General features: G+C 41.2%; 1 protein-coding gene across 4 annotated transcripts in view; it reads left to right on the forward strand.

Annotated features, from left to right (window-relative positions):
• The window catches only part of PPFIA1 (PPFI scaffold protein A1), an 88,524-nt gene that overhangs the window by 21,020 nt on the left and 48,939 nt on the right, over nt 1-18,565 (forward strand). For all 4 annotated transcript variants that reach the window (XM_077818511.1, XM_077818508.1, XM_077818509.1 and 1 more), the window contains exons 3-10: nt 6,719-6,820; nt 8,213-8,377; nt 11,297-11,371; nt 11,876-11,977; nt 12,201-12,422; nt 13,937-14,083; nt 16,571-16,705; nt 18,064-18,147. In XM_077818511.1, the coding sequence (XP_077674637.1) occupies nt 6,719-6,820; nt 8,213-8,377; nt 11,297-11,371; nt 11,876-11,977; nt 12,201-12,422; nt 13,937-14,083; nt 16,571-16,705; nt 18,064-18,147 (1,032 nt within the window). The remainder of the gene's footprint in view (nt 1-6,718; nt 6,821-8,212; nt 8,378-11,296; nt 11,372-11,875; nt 11,978-12,200; nt 12,423-13,936; nt 14,084-16,570; nt 16,706-18,063; nt 18,148-18,565) is intronic.

Here is an 18,565-nt window from a genome sequence, read left to right on the forward strand (position 1 = left end):
GCTGATGTATTACTGTGGCTCTTTGGCAATGAACGTTGGTAAATTCTGGCTCCTTTTTAGGCTCAGGTTGGCCACCCCTGGTGTAGGGACTAATATAGAGTCAGTGGAAATCTTCTGAAGTGGAGACAGACATGAGGGGGACATTTTTGTTGAGTGATTGAAGAGACAGGTGAAGCTATTCCAATATCCTCTGCTGCATAGCTCTGGCTCGGAATAATTAAAACAGCAATATATTAAAAGGGTTGCATTTTTAAAATGTTCGTAACTTTCTTCTCAACATTATTAGATCTGTCCTCAGAGGATTAAATATATAATTATTTTGAATGTCAGATGGAAAATTAAAACTGGTTTGCTTTTTAAAAGGTTGATAGTTTTAAAAAACATGTAAGCTGTTATCTAAATAGTTGCGTAAGACAACAATTTGCTTGATTTTTATTCAGGTGTTTCAAGTTGTATTCAACTTCGGGCTGAGAGGTAAAACTGCAAAAGTTTTTGTGAAAGATAAGTGATGAAGATAGGTATTGGAATGAAAAATAACTTTTGTGATTGTGTTATAGTCCTGTTGGTCCCAAAGGTTAGATAATTTTTCACAATATCTATTTAAATCCATTTTGTTGTTAAGAATTCTGTTTGAAGCTTTAAGTGGGATGTGTCAACCTCTTGGCTCATGTTAGTGGGTTTGACTGGTTTGTGACACAAGTAATTTACTACAACCTACTTGCTGCATTCCTATGTGCTTAATTATTGACTAATTTATCTTCAGTATTGAGAGATCTCAAAACAGGTTTTTATTTTAAATGTTTAGGGGAAAAAAAGCTAGTTTGATATCCACATTCCATTCTGAACTCTTCTATTCAGCTATTTTTTAAAAAAATCCTTTTGATTGTGCACATTTTAAAAAAACCTTGAGATTAAGAAAAAAATTGAATGTAAACATGTTTCACTGTTTTCAGCTGTAGATAGAACTGCTCACAGTGTAAAATTTTAATTTCAAAAAGAAAAAAGAGCCTACTCAGCTAATGGTTGAAGTCCTATATTTCCTTCCTCAAAAATTATCTATTTTGAAATGTATTCTGCCCCCTAGGGTAACAGTGTGTAAGTTTCTGTAAGTTCTTTTCTGAGAAACATACTTTGTTCTAATCACAATAGAAACTCACAAGATGAAATTGAAAAATAATGGCAAAAGTAGAGAGATTTACTGAAGTTCTCCCGTCAGCAATAGTGGAGATACTAAATTTTTCTGTCTTGTAAAACCAGCAACAACATCATATGGAGGGAGTGTTGTTTTATCCTGGCATTGTAAAATTCTATTGGATAGTGCTAAATAGAGATGTGTCTTTTTACACGAAAATGATAGCCTGAACAGCTATTTATGCAAATCTGGCATAAACTGCATTTTATCGTTTACCACTTTGTCATGTGTTTTTGAGTTTAGTAGTACAGATAGGTATGTTTGTTGCATTACGCATGTTTCAGACTATAATCCTAGTATTCTCTTTAATGTGCAAGGTGCAAAAACCAATTAACCTATATACTCTATTTGCATGTAGCTATACAGGCAGAACCAGACTTGTCAGTCACCGATAAGAGAAGGTGTGGCTAGCTACCCTGAATAGCCTGCCAGTTTTTCATTCTGCCTCTGACTATAAGAAGGTTTGGCAGATCTGTGGCTGCATAACAAAACAACCAACCAACTTTGGCCACACAAAACAAACAAACAACTTTGGCCATACATTTGCCTTCTGTAGCTGTATTTCTGGTTCTTTCTCAACAATGGGATTTAATGGCCTATCTGCTGCTTAGACACTATTGGTGCATCCCCTCCTCTCCCACTGTTGTGGAGTACAGTATGGGGGGGAAGGGGATAAAAGACAAGAAAGTGGGGAAACCACTGTCTGCTCTACTCCACTTGTGGAATACCTAGATAGGGATCTTTGCATGTTCTGTGATCGGGATACCTGCATTTCTCAGCAGTGCTAGACGTGGCAGGACATATTCATGAAGTTCCTCCCCCAAGCTAGAAGCAGCAAATCTGGACCCTGAGCAGTAGGAACCTTGAGCAGGTTTCAGACCCCTCTCCCTGCATGACAGGGGAAAAAGGGATACAAGAGGACTCGTCTATGGAACAGGACAAATCTTCCTAGATGGCAGTTTGCATTAGTGTTACCATCTTTCAGGCTCACAAAAAGAGGACACTGCTGGAGGGCATGGAGGGAGCTGAAAAGGGGGTTACAGTTTGTGGGAGTGCTAGAGGGGGTATATTCACCTCACTCTTGAGATGGGAGACAGTGTGGTGTGGCTCCCTGTCACAGTGGCAGGGCAGCTGGCCCAGGCCCGGGATGCAACACCAGCTGTCTGTCAGCACCTCTGTGTCTCTTCCCCTCCCCAGAAGTCCTGGGAGCCCAGGCTCCATGAGCTTCCTGGCTCTGCGAAAGCTTGATACAAAATGCGTTGACTTTCTAAACAAAACTTTTGGAATTCCGATTCTTCAGGAAACTTCAACATTTCATTTATCTTTCTGTTCCAGACATTTTTTTTTGGAAACTTGGAATTTCCTGTGGAATGAGAATTCCAGTTTCCAGCCAACTCTAATAGTTATAACTCAGCTATTTGAGAACTTCCTTTTTCTTCCCATGTTGTCATTTTAGTAATGGAATGAGGGAATGGTTGTGTGCTTTCTGTTTGGCATTATTAATGAAGAACTTGTAAGGACACGTTTTGCTTTAGTAAGGTCTGCATCTTGGCAGCATTAGAAGGTTTTAATTTATGTAGGCAACTTAGAATGAACAACATCTGAAATACATCTTTGTGTTTTTGATTGTGTATTCCGTATCAGGTTTTCATTAAATGTATTAAACTGTCCTAATGAAGTTTTATCATCCTCCTGCTTGAAAATGGCAAAAAGAATTTAATTGTCATGCAACAAGAGTAAAGATGTTTTGCTTTTCCTATTTTGTTAAAGGAGGACTCCCTTTTTCCTCAAACGGAGCAATCTTTTATGATTGACTTAAAAAAGCCATTTGAACTTCACTCTCAGTAGTAATCTGAATTGTTTTTCCACTGAATAGACTTTTTTTTTTAAGAGGGAGGGTTCATGATAGTCATGGATTGTATGTAATTGATGACAGTGATACCACTATTGTTTTTTGTAGTGACTTTTAGCAGTCTAATGTGTCAGGAGTCCCGGGAGCATATGCCACAGAAGTTATTTTTTGTGTTTTTTTTCCAATCCCATGTATCTTTTGGATACAGTTTACAGAATGAAGCTTTGTCTACACTGCCAATTGAACGACAAAACGTTTGTCATTCACAGGTGCTTAAAAAAGGCCCTCCCCCACCCTGAAAGACACACGTTTTGCTGTGGGAAGTGGCAGTGTAAACGTTGGCAGTGTAAAAGTGGCAGAAGCACTCTCCTGTCGACAACGCGAACCCCGCTCACAAACAGCGTTTACACTGCCCGACGTGTCACTAAAAGGTGTGTTGTGTAGACAAAGCCTTGGGCTCTGAAACTTTTGTACATCAGCTTTGAGTCTGCCTGTTTTAGTTGCACATGTTAACACTGTAGTAGTGATGTTTTAGGTAGAGCTGAGGCGTCCTTTCAAAGGAATTTGTTTTCAGGTATGTCTAGCTTAATTCAAAACAGCTTTGTATTAAAGCTTTAGACTTAGGGCTTGGCTACACTTGCAGATGTATAGCTCCGGGAGTTAAACCAGCCCTCGGAGACAGCAACGGGGAGAGTGCTGCCATGTGTTCACACTGTCAGTTGCAAGCGCAGTGGCATGGCCATATTTGCGGCACTTGCAGTGGCATTTGGAGCAGTGCATTGTGGACAGCTATCCCACAGAGCACCTCTTCCCATTCTGTACTGGCGCTGTGGCTTGTGGGAAGGGGGAGGAGGGTGCATGGCATCCTGGGTCCTGTCCCAGTGCCCCATGATGGATCGCTTCCATCTAAATTTGGTGCCATCTTTAAGTGTTTTTTGTACTGCACACTCTGTCTTCCCTTTCGGTCTGCGGGAGTGGATCCCAAACTGCTGAGAAATATGCTGATGGGTCTCGCCAGCACGTCACGAATTGCGTTCAAGTTACTTCTTATGCTACAAAGTGACAGTGAGGAGTCCGACGATGATGTCGACACACATAACGCATACGACACGAGATTACTTGTGGCATTCACGGACATGCTTACCACCATGGAGCGCCGCTTTTGGGCTCGGGAAACAAGCACTGAGTGGTGGGATCACATTGTCATGCAAGTCTGGGATGACGAGCAGTGGCTGCAGAACTTTCAGATGAGGAAAGCCACTTTTATGTGACTCTGTGCTGAGCTCACCCCCACCCTGTGGCACAAGGAAATGAGATTGAGAGCTGCCCTGATGGTGGAGAAGCGCGTGGCGATTGCAATCTGGAAGCTGGCTACTCCAGACAGCTACCGATCGGTTGCTAACCAGTTCGGAGTGGGCAAGTCTACTGTTGGAATTGTGTTGATGCAAGAGTGCAGGGCCATTAATCGCATCCTGCTCAGAAGAACTGTGACTCTGGGCAACGTGCGTGACATTGTGGATGGCTTTGCACAAATGGGTTTCCCTAACTGCGGAGGGGCTATAGATGGCACGCATATTCCAATTCTGGCACCAGACCCCCTAGCTTCTGAGTACATAAATCAGAAGGGGTATTTCTCGATGGTTCTCCAGGCTTTTGTGGATCACCGTGGGCGTTTCATGGACATTAACGTAGGTTGGTCTGGAGAGGTGCATGATGCACTCATCCTTTGGAACACAGGCCTGTTCTGGAAGCTGGGACTTTCTTCCCGGACCAGAAGATCACCGTAGGGGAAGTTGAAATGCCCATTGTGATCATTTGAGACCTTTAATGCCCTGGCTTATGAAAACGTACACAGAGAGCCTTGACAGCAGCAAGGATCTGTTCAACAGGCAGAGTCAGTGCAGAATGACTGTGGAGCGTGCTTTTGGCCATTTTTGGTTGCCGGGGGCCCCTATACTCAACACTGTCCCCACATTTTCCACAGGATGGGTTCGTCCTGGAAGATATCTTGCTGCTGAGGGTGACCTGGGAAGCAAGGGAGGGTCTTCCGCAACAATGCGGCTTCTGCCCTGGCCCTTATGTGGCTTGCCTGTATGCAGCAATGGTCCCCCCGTCCCTAATGGCACAGTGACACGGACATGTTAGCCTTACTGGGACAAGGAGCACAGTAGCTCTGCCAAGGAACCTGCGCAAGTGGATTGCCCAGCTTCTGCAGGAGACCTTCAGTGAGATCACTGAGGCTGATTACCATGATGTGAGAGAGCACATCAACGCCCTATTCCACATCTAAGCATGCATGCAGCCCTAACCCTTCTTTCTGTAACCCTCCTCACCCCAACAGCCCGTACCCAACAACTCCCTTCTCAAAATAAAAGCCGCTTACCTCATCTGCTGTTTGTTCTTCCCCAAGCACCGTCCACTGCGACTGGTTACCTTCCTCCTGGCTTGAAAACAGCTCCTGGCTGCATGCATCTAGGGATACTAGGCCCCCTTCTGTCTCTGGGCCCCCCTCCTCCTCAGCACCCTCGCTTCCATTTTCTGCCTTCTGCCTTTTTGCACTCTGGGCTGTCATGGCCTCAGAAGTGTCCATTGTGCTCTTCGGAGTGGAGGTGGGGTTGGCCCCAAATATCTCATCCAGCTCTTTGTAGAAATGGCTGGTCATGGGAGCAGCTCTGGAGCGGCAGTTTGCCTCCTGCGCTTTGTGGTGGGCATTCCGCAGCTCCTTCACTTTAACCCTGCACTGCAGTGCATCCTGGTCATGGCCCCTTTCTGTCATGGTCCTTGATATCTGCCTGTAGGTATCTTAATTCCTACAGCTGGAGCGCAGCTGGGACTGGACAGCTTCCTCCCCCCAAACACTGATGAGGTCCAGCACCTCGCCATTGCTCCATACTGGGGATTGCCTGGCGCGTGAAGGCATGGTCACCTGGAAAGCACGGCAAGCAGTCCACGCCTTGCTGAGCAAACAGGAAGGGGACTTTCAAAATTCTCAGAAAATTTAAAGGGCGGGTCTGACAGTTGGTCACCTTAGGGCAGGGCAGTAGAGTTCAAAGTTATGACCAGAGTGGCTAGAACAGGCATTGTAGGACACTTCCTGGAGGCTGATCAGAGCGCATTAATAGACCAGGTGTCCACACTGGCACCATGGTGCTCCAGCTGGGGCGCAGCAAGCTCTATGCTTCTTGTGGAGGTGGATTACCGGGGTGCTCCAGCCGCAGGGTCCGCGCGCTCTAACTGCCTTGCCAGTGTGGACGCCTCTGGAGTTAGGGCGCTTGGGGCTGATTTAATGCGCTCCAACTTGCAAGTGTAGACAAGGCCTTAGTGTATGTGTAGTCCTCAATAAACAGTATATTTTGCTAGGCTTGAAAAGTTTTTAAGAAAAAAGGAAATAAAAGCACAGATAATTGAAGTGACTTGACTCATACCACACGAGATTATTCACATACTGAGGAGAATCCATGTCTCTTGACTCCCAGTCATGAGCCCTGTTTCCTGGAAAACATCACCCCTCTTCTAGCATCACCATCCCCTTCCTGGATAAACTTTTTCCTTAGATGTGTTGAATAAAAATAATTGATTACAACTTTACTGAACTACTTATTGTGGTAATAATTAATATAATTGGGTTGCACACCGTTTACGATACTGATGTATTGTTGTTTGCTTTATTCCAGGAGTTTGCAGCACTTACTAAAGAGCTTAATGTATGCAGGGAACAGCTCCTTGAAAGGGAAGAAGAAATTGCTGAACTGAAAGCAGAAAGAAATAATACAAGGGTTAGTTACTTGTCTGATCTCTATTGATTATTGCCATCTGTGGCTGGCTTACCACCTAGAGCCGGTCTGTCCCTCTTTTTTGCCAGGCCCTTTAAATTTTTCTGTCTAGCTCCACCTGGAGTGGCTGCAATATTGTTTGTTTTAAAATGAAATTACCTCAAATACAAAACAAGCGTCTCTGCTGGGGTGCTGTATTCTAGGCCTCACCAACTCAGCCCTTGCTCTCCTGGGTTGGGAGGAGAGGTCAGCAAGCAAACAGTCCTTCCTGGATGATAACATCTGCTCTCACAGTGAGAACAGGGAGCTTCTCTGCTATCCCCTACCTACCTGGGTTTTGTCTTGTTTGGTTGGATGATTGATTGAGTGATTAGGAGACAGGGAGTTACAAATATCTATACTACAAAAGTCTTGGCTTCAGGCCTTTAAATAGTCTCTCCAAGACTGTCTTCCCTGAGACCATTTCCTCTCTCCCCATGTCTGCCCCACTTCTCCCCAGGATATTTGGTCTGTTGAGACTCTTGGAATGGGGAGACACTTGACTCCATCCCCCTCCAATTCCTCTTTTACTTAAAGGACCAGTAAACCCCATTAAACCATCATTAAGGAAAATATAATTAATTGGAGAATTGAACTTAATATTGAGATTCCATTCAGACTGTGTATCATGCTCTTATACACCAACTTAAAACTCAAAGATAAAAATTTGTAAATTCTTCTTTGAGTATTGTCCATATGGGTTCTCGCTGCTGGTACAATTGTGCCTCATATAAGGAAGTGACAGTATAGCAGTGTCTTTTAAGGCTGTGAATGCACCTTGTGTATATTCCAGCTAACGGCAGATAAAGGACTGCAGCTCTGACTGCCAGAGGGTTCCTTCATGATAAGGGATTTTGAATTAGCGTAAGACTCTGAAGTAGTGGAGCAGAAGTGCAGGTCATGGAGATCCACACAGTTCGTGCAACCATGGTTCGAGCAGTTGCTCCCCAACAACTTCTTCATATATTTCCTGTGTACAACCCAGTCCACGTGATTAGAAAGCAGTTCCCAGACTTGAAACAGACAAGGACCTGAGAAGTCTTATTGAAGCAAAGATTAATATGAAGCTCTGTCAACCTGGCATCTTACCTAGAGGCTAGGTCTGGGGAAGAATGCTGGGTAAAAGGGTGAACAGTGGTCCATGTTGCACCTCTTCCATTTTATTAACTTTATACAAAGATATTACTGAAATGTTAAAGGCAAACAAATTAATATATTTAATCTTGAACTTTGACTCCTGGGTTGAAAGTTCTTAAATCAAACCTAATATTTTAGAAAGTAAAGTCATTCTAGTCTGATGTTCAAAACAGGTATAAACATCTTGTTCCTTATTTACTTTTTTTGTTTTTATTTCAGCTGCTTTTAGAACATTTGGAATGTCTAGTCTCCAGACATGAGCGGTCCCTTAGAATGACTGTTGTAAAGAGACAGGCTCAGTCTCCAGCAGGAGTTTCTAGTGAAGTTGAAGTTCTCAAAGCACTAAAATCATTATTTGAACATCACAAAGCCCTTGATGAAAAGGTAACGAAGTGTGCCAACTAATGTGTGTCGTCCCCCCCCCGTCCCCCTGGCCAAAGTGTGGAACTAATAACTTTTTGCTCGTGCAGTTTTCAGAAGTTAGGTTCTTTGACTATGCCATATCTGCTTTAAGAAAATGTACACTAGTGTAACTATACTGATGCAGTTACTTCAGTACAACCTCCTAATATAGATGTGCTGTACTAAAGCAAAACCAGTGTAACTAACTTAATATAGTAACATACCAATGTAAGCTGCATTAGTGTAAAAAGCCCTACTTTGTGCTCATGCAACATATCTACATTAGGGGTTTTCACACTTATTTTCTTGTATTACAGTAACACATAAAAGGCATCATTGATTAGGTACTGTACACACGAAGTAGAAGACAGTGGACAACAGGTGGTCACAACAAATAGTGGGAGCACAGAGTAACAATGCTGAAGCTTATGCTCAAATAAATTTGTTAGTCTCTAAGGTGCCACAAGTCCTCCTTTTCTTAATGCTGACAGTTGTGGTTAGAGAAATAAACAGCAGTTTATAAACCATTGTCAAGTGTTTTGTAGTCATCATGGTATAGGTGAGTTTTAAGGAGAATAGTGTGGTGTGGCTATGTGGCTTTTTGCAGGGTGCTGTTCCCATGAAAAAGAAATGGCATGGGAGAAAACAAACATGTATGCCGGAAAATTTGACACAGGCAATCAAGGCTGGCATCGCTGATGGAGAGAAAATAGAGATCAGTCTGATCTGAGGCCACAATGGGCATTAAAAATGAAAACAAGTAGTTTGTACTTGATGTTGTGGGAAAGGGAAGCCAGTGAAATGATACAAACAAAATGGTGGTGTGGTTGAAACAACAAACCAGGAACACTTTTTTTTTTTTTCCCCAGCAAGAGTTTTAATTAATTTAAGAGGACAGAGACAGGTAAGCTGGCATTTATCAGTGTTGGAGGAGGAAATTAGGGACGTGAGAGACAGGAGAAAGGGAAATGTGATGGTTGTGGATTGCAGAGACATTTTTTATAAATAGGGTTTGGGTATTCCATTTGGACTGGAGAAAAAGGGTGAAAGGGAAGTTGCTGGGGGAGGAACTCAGAGAGGTGGTGATGATAGGGAAGGTTCAGGGAGGAGTTGGAGTCAGACAGAGTTGGGGTGGGTGTTACCAGATTCAAACAGAAAAAGGCAAGAGAGAAGGGGAGGTGTGATTTGTGAGAGTAGGAGTGAGGAGGTGGTGGAATGGGACAGGAAGAACAGAAGAGTGAAAAGCTGATGAGAGTAACATAGGGAGAGGGTAGAATGCAAGGGGAGATGAAGTAGGGGAAGGGAGAGGAAAAGGGAGATAAATGCAATGCAGAGAAATGGTAAAGTTAGAGATGAGAGCAAAAAGTGTAGAGTGGTACCAATAATCAACAGTGCAGTGTGGTTACAAGGAATCTACTGATTCCTACTGTCTCTGTTCCTAATCACAAATACAAAATTATATAAATAATCAAATGCTCAAGGGACAGTTACTTGTGTATGTAAGTAGTTAAATGAGAGAAATTAGTAGCAGTGTAGTAAGTGGCTCCGTACTTTAAGGTGAACAATTACACCAGGCCTAGACAAGGCAGATCAAAGAAGCAGTTAAGTGAACTAATGAGTGAGTCGGTGAGGAGGTGATGATAATTACCAGTTCAGTCAGTGCAGTCAACAGGGAAAGCAAAAACATGTTTTCATAGAATATCAAGGTTGGAAAGGACCTCAGGAGGTCATCTAGTCCAACCCCCTGCTCAAAGCAGGACCAATCCCCAATTTTTGCCCTGATCCCTAAATGGCCCCCTCAAAGGTTGAACTCACAACCCTGGGTTTAGCAGGTCAATGCTCAAACCACTGAGCTATCTCTCCCTGCAATGTTGTGAAGTCGTTACGCCTTTCTGTATGCTCTACTTGGTTGGAGTTTGAGTGTGCTGCTGCTTCTTGCTGCAAGAGCAGCGAAGATAGGATGGTGGCTGCTCTGGGGCTGGGGGAGTCATGCTGCATCTGGGGAAGATTTAAAGAATAAAATCTCTTCAAGGAGCTTATTTGCACTGGTGTTACACTTCTGTGTAAATTTTCTTAATGTAGAAAATTCATTCATTCTACCCCTTCGTCTGCACATGCTCTTCATTCTTCATAGCCTCACTTTCATCCCACTCTTCCTTTCCCTGGTCCACACATCCTTTCCCTTACATTGACAGCATATGTGTGTATAGAAGAAAATGAAAAAAGAAGGAAAGATAGTGAAGTAGGACTAGAAAGGGAGGGACAGGGGAAAAGCTCCTCTCTGCCCCCGCCAACCCTGGTTTTGTTACACAGGAGGAAGCTGGTTAAAGGGGGAATCCTGGAGCTCCTCAGTTTACCTGTGCATTGGGCCTTCTACCATAGAGCTCACCTGTGCAAATGGGCGCAGCTTAAAATAAACCCCACTCCCAACTAGCAGTTTGATTCCTAAATTTTGTGTCTAGTAAAATGCTTATTTCTTATAACTTGCAAATTCTATAAATTGAAATCATTAACTTCTCCTTAGATAATACAAATATTACAGGTCTTTGAGTGTTCCTTACAAGGGGGAGGTATATTTTAAATACACAGAATTTAGTCTAGGTTTAAAAGGTGGCAGCAAGTGGAGTTCACCTGCCCAATGGAGAAGTTCTGACTCCTTGTTAGGTAAAGTGTCAGTCAAAAGTTTATCTTAAAATCTTAGTCAGTTTTCCAGAAGATCCTTTCTGTGATGCTTGTTAAAACTTCAGAATTTGATGGTGTAAGTCATTGACACTGGTGGAGCAATTAAGCATATTGAAATGGGAATCCATAGTGCTAGGCATATAGCATTTTTGTCTTGTGTTCACAGTTGCTCAGTGCTAAGATAGCTATAAGATTGTTACTGATGACTTTATTTTTCAGGTAAGGGAAAGATTACGAGTAGCACTTGAAAGATGTAGTTTATTGGAAGAAGAACTAGGTACTACGCATAAAGAGGTAGGTCCCTATAGTAAAATAAAATTTTGGGGGATGTTTGGGTGGAAGAATTTATTCCATAGCATCAAATCAGCATTCTTCCAAATAATGCAGATGATTCTTAAAGTTATTTACTAGTAGTTTTTTGTTTAGTTAGATCCCAATTAGATGAGTTTGATTTCACTTTAGTTTTTGTTGATAGAAGTCTATATAGGAACTATACATATGAGCTGATAATTCTGTCTCACAGATAGAATTTTTTCTGGTTTAAGACCAATGGCCGTAGCATAGCAGGCATGGAATAGGTTTTTAGCTGCCTGTATTACATCTTTGCCCATGCATACATGCATCAGTCTCTTCTTTAAAGCATTAATAATCTTCTAAAGATTAAATCAGTAAAATTCATTACTCCAAGCTTACTCATTTGCTTCAAAGTGAGGTCATTGTACTATGTTAGCTATTGCTTATGTGAAAAGTGAAATACAAAGTGAAATGTGCTACAGTTTTTTTTACTTTTGTTTTTAGTTAATGATTCTGAAAGAGCAAAACAATCAGAAAAGAACACTAACTGATGGGGTGCTGGATATAAATCATGATCAGGAAAATACACCAAGCACAAATGGGAAGGTAAGGTTGTTTAACACTGATGGATTTTTTTTGTCGTGTATGGGTTGCAATATTTGTCCACTCTTAAGTATATAATTAAAGCACAAGGTAATTATTACAACTTTATTATTGGATAGGCTGCACAAACGAACTTTAGCTTTGTTATATTGAAACAATATAGTATATTTCAAAGCTCCATGTAGTGTGGAAACTTAAGGTGGTGGTTTTTTTTTTAATGTAATAGAGATCTTCTGATGGTTCTTCAAGCCACGATGAAGACCTTGCTAAAGTTATAGAACTCCAAGAAATTATAGACAAGCAGACCAACGAGCAAGGCCAAATGAAGGAACGTCTCACTGCTCTTTCTAGCAGAGTGACAGAGCTGGAAGAAGATCTTGACACAGCTAGAAAAGATTTAATAAAATCAGAAGAAATGAATACAAAGTTGCAAAGAGATGTACGAGAGGTGAGGAATGAACTGTGAAAGTCTCAGTAGTCCCAGCTAAACCAGATGCTACGTGGGTGTACTAAGCCCTTTCCCTCTTATGGCGATAGGTGCTTAAGTCTGGGGTTCATGGAGATGCTACCTCATTTTAGCAGTCCATGGAGGGAATCTACCACCTGGATTTAGGCACCTAAATCCTGGATTTAGGCACCTAAGTGCCTCTTTGGATCTGGGCCTAATTGCTTAGCTCATTCCTGAGTGCTAATTTTCTTGATGTTGTATCGTTCAATTGTGTATTCTCAAATTTGTGTTTCTATTGTTTGCTAAAGTGATGGTTACTAATTAATTAGTAGAAACATTAACAATCTTGTAGGTGTCCTACATTCTGCCCTCTGGGCTGGAAGAAATGTATCTTGCTAATTGTCAGCTAGGGTCTAGACTTAGATCAAGGAAAATTTGGTGTTGCATATATGTAGCTACCCCAGGGGGAAAAAAGATGTGGAATTTATCCATGCTTGCTTTAGAATAGATGTTCTACCAAAAATTCATGAATATACAAATACGATAAACATTGCTATCTCTGTAATCCTCTAAGGGCAAGGCTACTCTAGGAATAAGAATAAAATTTAGATACCCGAACTTTTGTCAATTCTTTTTTTCCTTAAGTTAACTATAACAAATTGTTTGAAAAATGCCTAATATCTACAATATAAAACACTTCGTATTTTCAAAGATTTCAAAGTACAGAACATAATCCTCACAGTTTCTTTGATTTGTGGAACTTTGTGTAATAAGACCGACTGTTCTAAAGGTGATTTAAAGTGTACTTAAAAGAAGCTGGGAGATAACATTCAATGATATTTTTAAAATAAATTTTAGTCTGGAAATGTAAGCAGTGCTGTACACTATGCAAAAATAGACAATCTGGAAAAGATGTCAAAGCCTAACCCCAAATATTCAAACTTTAGTGCCTAAAATTAGGCTCTTAAATCCATATCTAGCTACCTAAATAAAGATCCTGGTTTTAAAGATACTGAGCTCCTGAAGCACATCTGAACTTTAGTGGGATTTAGGAGTACACAAAACCTTTAAAGATAGGACACTTTTTTTAAAATTTAATGGCTGAATGAGTTTAAGAGCTGAATTTAAGGCTCCAAGTTAAAAAATTTAAGTGCGTTAAGTTCAGTCTAACACACTATAAGGAAAACTACTCTAATATTGTAATAATTCTGAGGTAAATAACAATTAAGCATTCTGTAACTCACTACTTGACTCTGTGCTAGTCCTTTTTTTTATTTTAAAGTGAGTGTGTAATTTAATAACACAATTCTTCTAAGTAAATATTTCAACACCTTATACTTTCTCATTCTTACAGCACAATCAGTAAGTATGTTTGATAATCTGGGCTAAAACAGTATCATAGAATTCTATGATTCTATGATACTGTTTTAGCCCAGATTATTAAATAAATAATTCATAGCTTTTAGTGAGTAAATGTAATTTCTTTATTCTGACAAATGTTTCTCATAATATAGGCCATGGCCCAAAAGGAAGACATGGAAGAGAGAATTACAACTCTTGAAAAACGCTACCTCGCTGCACAGCGTGAAGCTACATCTGTGCATGACCTCAATGATAAACTTGAAAATGAAATTGCTAATAAAGACTCCATGCACCGACAGGTAATAATTTTAATTAAAATATTAAGAAAATTCTGTTCAATATATTCCTGATGAAGATGGTAATATTTAAACTATAGTAATACCCAATGTGTGCTAAGGCACTTACTTTTTATGTGAAGAAGATTACGATATTTTACGAGCAGTCATACTTTAAAAATAAGTCTAATGTGCTATGGTTGCCTGTGAAAGTCTGAGGTCAAAGTTAAGGTTGTATTTTAGATTGTTTTCTCTCTGAAGAATTAGAATTCCAATTTTATGTTGGAAATGAAAAGAATTTGTTGTGGAGGTGAGGAGTCTGTGTATCTGGGTATGATTATTAGTGAAAAGTGTTAATGTTCACTTGGAGGATGTTGTAATTCTAACTGGAGACTTTCTCTAAATGGTTGTGTTGAAAAGAAATGTAGTTAAGTATTCTTAACTAATACAGTGTTTTGTGTGGAAATTCCATGATTTTGTTGTTTAGCAACAAATAATTAAACATTTTGACATATAAAGCTTATGGCAGAGAAGGTTGTGCTCTTGACAGATCTTGGGGAGGCACACTGGTGCTGTCCTTTTTGCATATTTTTGCATGTGTGTGAATTATAGCTGCTTTGGAATTAGTGGAGTGTATTATGTTAAAACTTTGCCTATGATTTCCCACTTTTATCAACCGCCCTCTAAGCTCCTTGTTCACCTACATCTCTGCTTCTGCTGGTTCTCTGGGCTGCCCCATGCTTGATCCCTTTCTATATCTCTTCTTCATGTACTGCAGCTTGCTTCATGCCCCTGGACTCCTTGGCTTGCTGGAGTAACTTTGAGCTCCATTTTTATAAAATGTTGGAAAGTTTAACAGGACAGGAGAGTGTGGGGTAGAGGTAGAAGGGAAGAGCTCCACTGCCCATCCCTTCTCAGCACCACTGTTCAACCCCACTGATTAATCCTAATGCTTGGCTGTTTCCTCCTTTTCCTGTCTCCCCACAATGACTAGTCTGCATCTCTTATTTCTGGTGTAGAGCCTTTATGAACCTTTTATCCTTATTGCCTCTGTGCATGCATGTCTCTAGCCCAGTGGTCCCCAAACTTTTCACATCGTGCCCCTATTTAGCCCTGCCTTCTTCCTCCTCTCTCCCTCCCTAACCCCTCCCCCCCTCCCGGGGAGCTGGGGCTGGAGCCCGTGCCAGGGACTGAGCTGGAGGCGGGGTTGGGAGCAGAGCTGAGGCTGGAGCCCGAGGCTGGGAGTGTCGCTGCAGCCAGGCCAGTAGCCAGAGGCCAAGGCTGGGGCCAGAGCTGAGGGCATAACTCGGCTGGGTGGTGCTTCCTTCCTGCCCTCCGTCGGGGCTGGCCTGGGCCCTGTCATGCCCCCCTGAATGTTTCTCAGTGTCCCCCTAGGGGGGCTTGCCCCACAGTTTGGGGACCACTGCTCTAAGCTAGACTGAGCAAACCTGTGGGAGGCAATGGATATCATACCAGGACTCCCTTTGAATCTTAGCAGAGAGATAGCACAATAAGATGAGCAGCTGGCTGATGGCTCTAGCTAGGGGTCTAGGAAGGGAAGCAGTTAGGTGAGTGGGGCTACCTGGAAGAGAGGACAGAATGAAGGAAAGTGGATTGCTTGGGGATTGAGAAAGTAGGTAGGGAGCAGGGTGTCCAAACTACGTTTCCCAGTAAACCCAGTTAGTTTGGTGGTGGCAGTGGAAATTCCAAGGGCAAAGGGTAAAATTAATTTGTACCTTGGGGAAGTTTTAACCTAAGCTGGTAAAAGAAAGCTTAGGAGGTTTTCATGCAGGTTCCCAGATCTGTGCCCTAGAGTTCAGAGTCGGGGAGGAACCTTGACAGGAACCATTTCTGATTTTGAATAAATTTGATCCATCTCTTTCCTTTGACTTAGACAGAACAGTTGCACCAAATAATGCTCATTACTTTCTTTCTTTATTTTATTGAAAAAAGAAAACTGGTTTATGCCTGAGATATTTGTGTACAACTAAATTAATTTAAACTTTGAAGGGTTATAAGCCAGTCACTTAGCTAGAGGGAACAGAAGGAAACATTAAGTCATTTTTAACCTTAACTTCTAAAATACTGAACACATTTACTTTTAACTTTGCCAGAAAACTAAGTGTTAAATTTAGTGCTCATATAACTAATTTTACTTAAATAGCAAAGGAATTCGATCTCCTCTATAACTACAAACCTCTGCATAACCTTAAAATTGGATCCATTAGCAGTGCCTTCATGATAGTGTGCATGCTGTGGTTGTGTTTATGAAGGAATTCAATTTTTAGTGCAGTGAAATAGCAGTTTTATTTGACAAACTTAATTTTAAAAGTTAGTTTGGGTAGCTGCTTTTCTCCTTTCTGTATTTGGAAAGTACAATCAATGCTGAAAAACTGTTTTCCATTAGTCTAATAAAGGAAGCTGTCTGTCTCTCTACTCCAGTATTTGATAAAGGAACAAGTAGCTACCATGTTAGTTGTAAATGGTGACTCTTGCATTCTCGATCTTTAGAGTGAAGATAAGAACAGACAGTTGCAAGAACGACTGGAACTGGCTGAGCAAAAGTTGCAGCAGACTTTGAGAAAAGCTGAGACTTTGCCTGAGGTGGAGGCTGAACTGGCACAGAGAGTTGCAGCACTTTCAAAGGTGGGACAGTAGTTCACTGCATTGTGAGAGTGTCTTTTCTGTGGTCATTCCAACTATAGCAATTCTGTTCTCAGTCTTATTTTCACTGATTTTCCAAACAGAATCAGTAAAATGTTTCCTATATTCTGTGCTTTCTGTTTATTCATTCTTCTAATTATCTAGCATATGTTCAAAATATTTAAATTCTAATGACTTCCTCTTTCTGTATTTCTATTATTGGGAGTTTGCTGTAGCAGCTTTTGTATCAGCTTTGTGTGTCGCATTGTGAAAAGTGTTTACTTTCCCTTTGCTGTTTGAATTACTATTTTTGTTACTGTATAGAACTGCTTTAGTCCAGAAAGAATGTGCTGGGAGTCATTTAATACGATCAGCAACTTATGACTTGGCAGGGAAGAAGACAGTTTCTTCCTTTTTTTTAAATTAAGGCCATGTCTGCACTGCTGCTATGCCACAGTAGTGCCATCGTGTAAACAATTCCTACAGCAACAGAAGGGGTTTTTCCATCGCTGTAGGTAATCTACCTCTCTTACCAGCGGCAGGCAGATTAATGGAAGAATTCTTCTGTTGACCTAGCTGCATCGACACTGAAGGTTAGATGGGCATAGCTGTGGTGCTCAAGGGTATGAACTTGTCACACCCTGGAGTAGTGTATCTGTTGACCTAACTTTTAGGTATAGGCCAGGCCTAACCAAGGATTGAGCTGAAGATTTTAAGTAATGGGCAGTCAAATTTCAGCTTGCATTATATGTCCTTAAATTGCTGCAGGGAGAATAGCGGCTTATAGTGTGAAGTAATAGTATGTCTAGTAGCTATAAATGGACTTCTTGAGTGTCTTTAAAGTCTGTTTTCATATTTTTTTTTCAATCTTTCCTATCCCTTTATTGGCTTTGTAGTCTGACCCTTTGTCTTCTGGGAACTCTGCTGCTAAAGAGGCTAAACTGTTGGAACTTGCCTCCAAGTTTAGGAAGGTAGAATTTGTACACGGGTCCTTGTTTCTGCTTGCCGCTTTCTGCTTTTTATGATTACTAACATAGGCAATGGGGATGAGGGTAGAGAGGAAATCCTGTGACAGGATTTGTACATTATTGCATTGTTGGAAATATGAATGTAAATTTTCCTAGTGAGAAGTCCATTGTCAGCAATGGTTGAACCATGAAATTCCAGTGTGGGAGGATTAATTGATCATCATTTAACCTAATGAGGATTCTTAGGTTCTGGTAGTAAGCTGTTTTGCACTTCATATAGACAAAAATGGCAGTTTGCACGCAAAAGCATGTTATGCTTCCTGCTAGCACATCAGTCTTCAGTACATTCTTAAAGAGTTAAATACTAGTTCTAGTTTGTTTTCAAATTGACAGGCTGAGGAGAGACATGGCAACATTGAAGAACGGTTACGACAGATGGAAGCACAATTGGAGGAAAAGAATCAGGAATTGCAAAGGGTATTACAAAAATATTTTTTGGTATAGAAATCAACCTGAAAAGTAAAACTCTGATCCCTTGCATGGTAGCCTGTGGTTGAGCTGGGCCTTCCCTTCTTCTATGTCCCACCTCTAATGTGGTGCTAAAAGTTGCAGCGAGGTTGGGGGATTTATGATGATTGTTAGTTGTTGCTCTTAATTAAAGTTAGTGAACTTGATTGTGAGCTTTGAGTTTCCAACTGAAATTTGAAATAAAATGTTGAAAAGTACCGGTCTACCACAATTTATTCTAATTAGATCTCCCTTCTCACAAAAAAAGCAATCTTCTGTAGACCTACTGAGTCAGCTGGCCTTGGAGTTGGCTCTGCAGGCTTTGAAATCGACTTAGTCACTATACTGTAAACTCACACTTGGAAGCCAGCGAATCTAGTACTTCTGA

The sequence above is a fragment of the Eretmochelys imbricata genome, chromosome 6 (assembly GCF_965152235.1).
Source record: "Eretmochelys imbricata isolate rEreImb1 chromosome 6, rEreImb1.hap1, whole genome shotgun sequence".
In the NCBI taxonomy this organism is placed as follows: domain Eukaryota; kingdom Metazoa; phylum Chordata; order Testudines; family Cheloniidae; genus Eretmochelys; species Eretmochelys imbricata.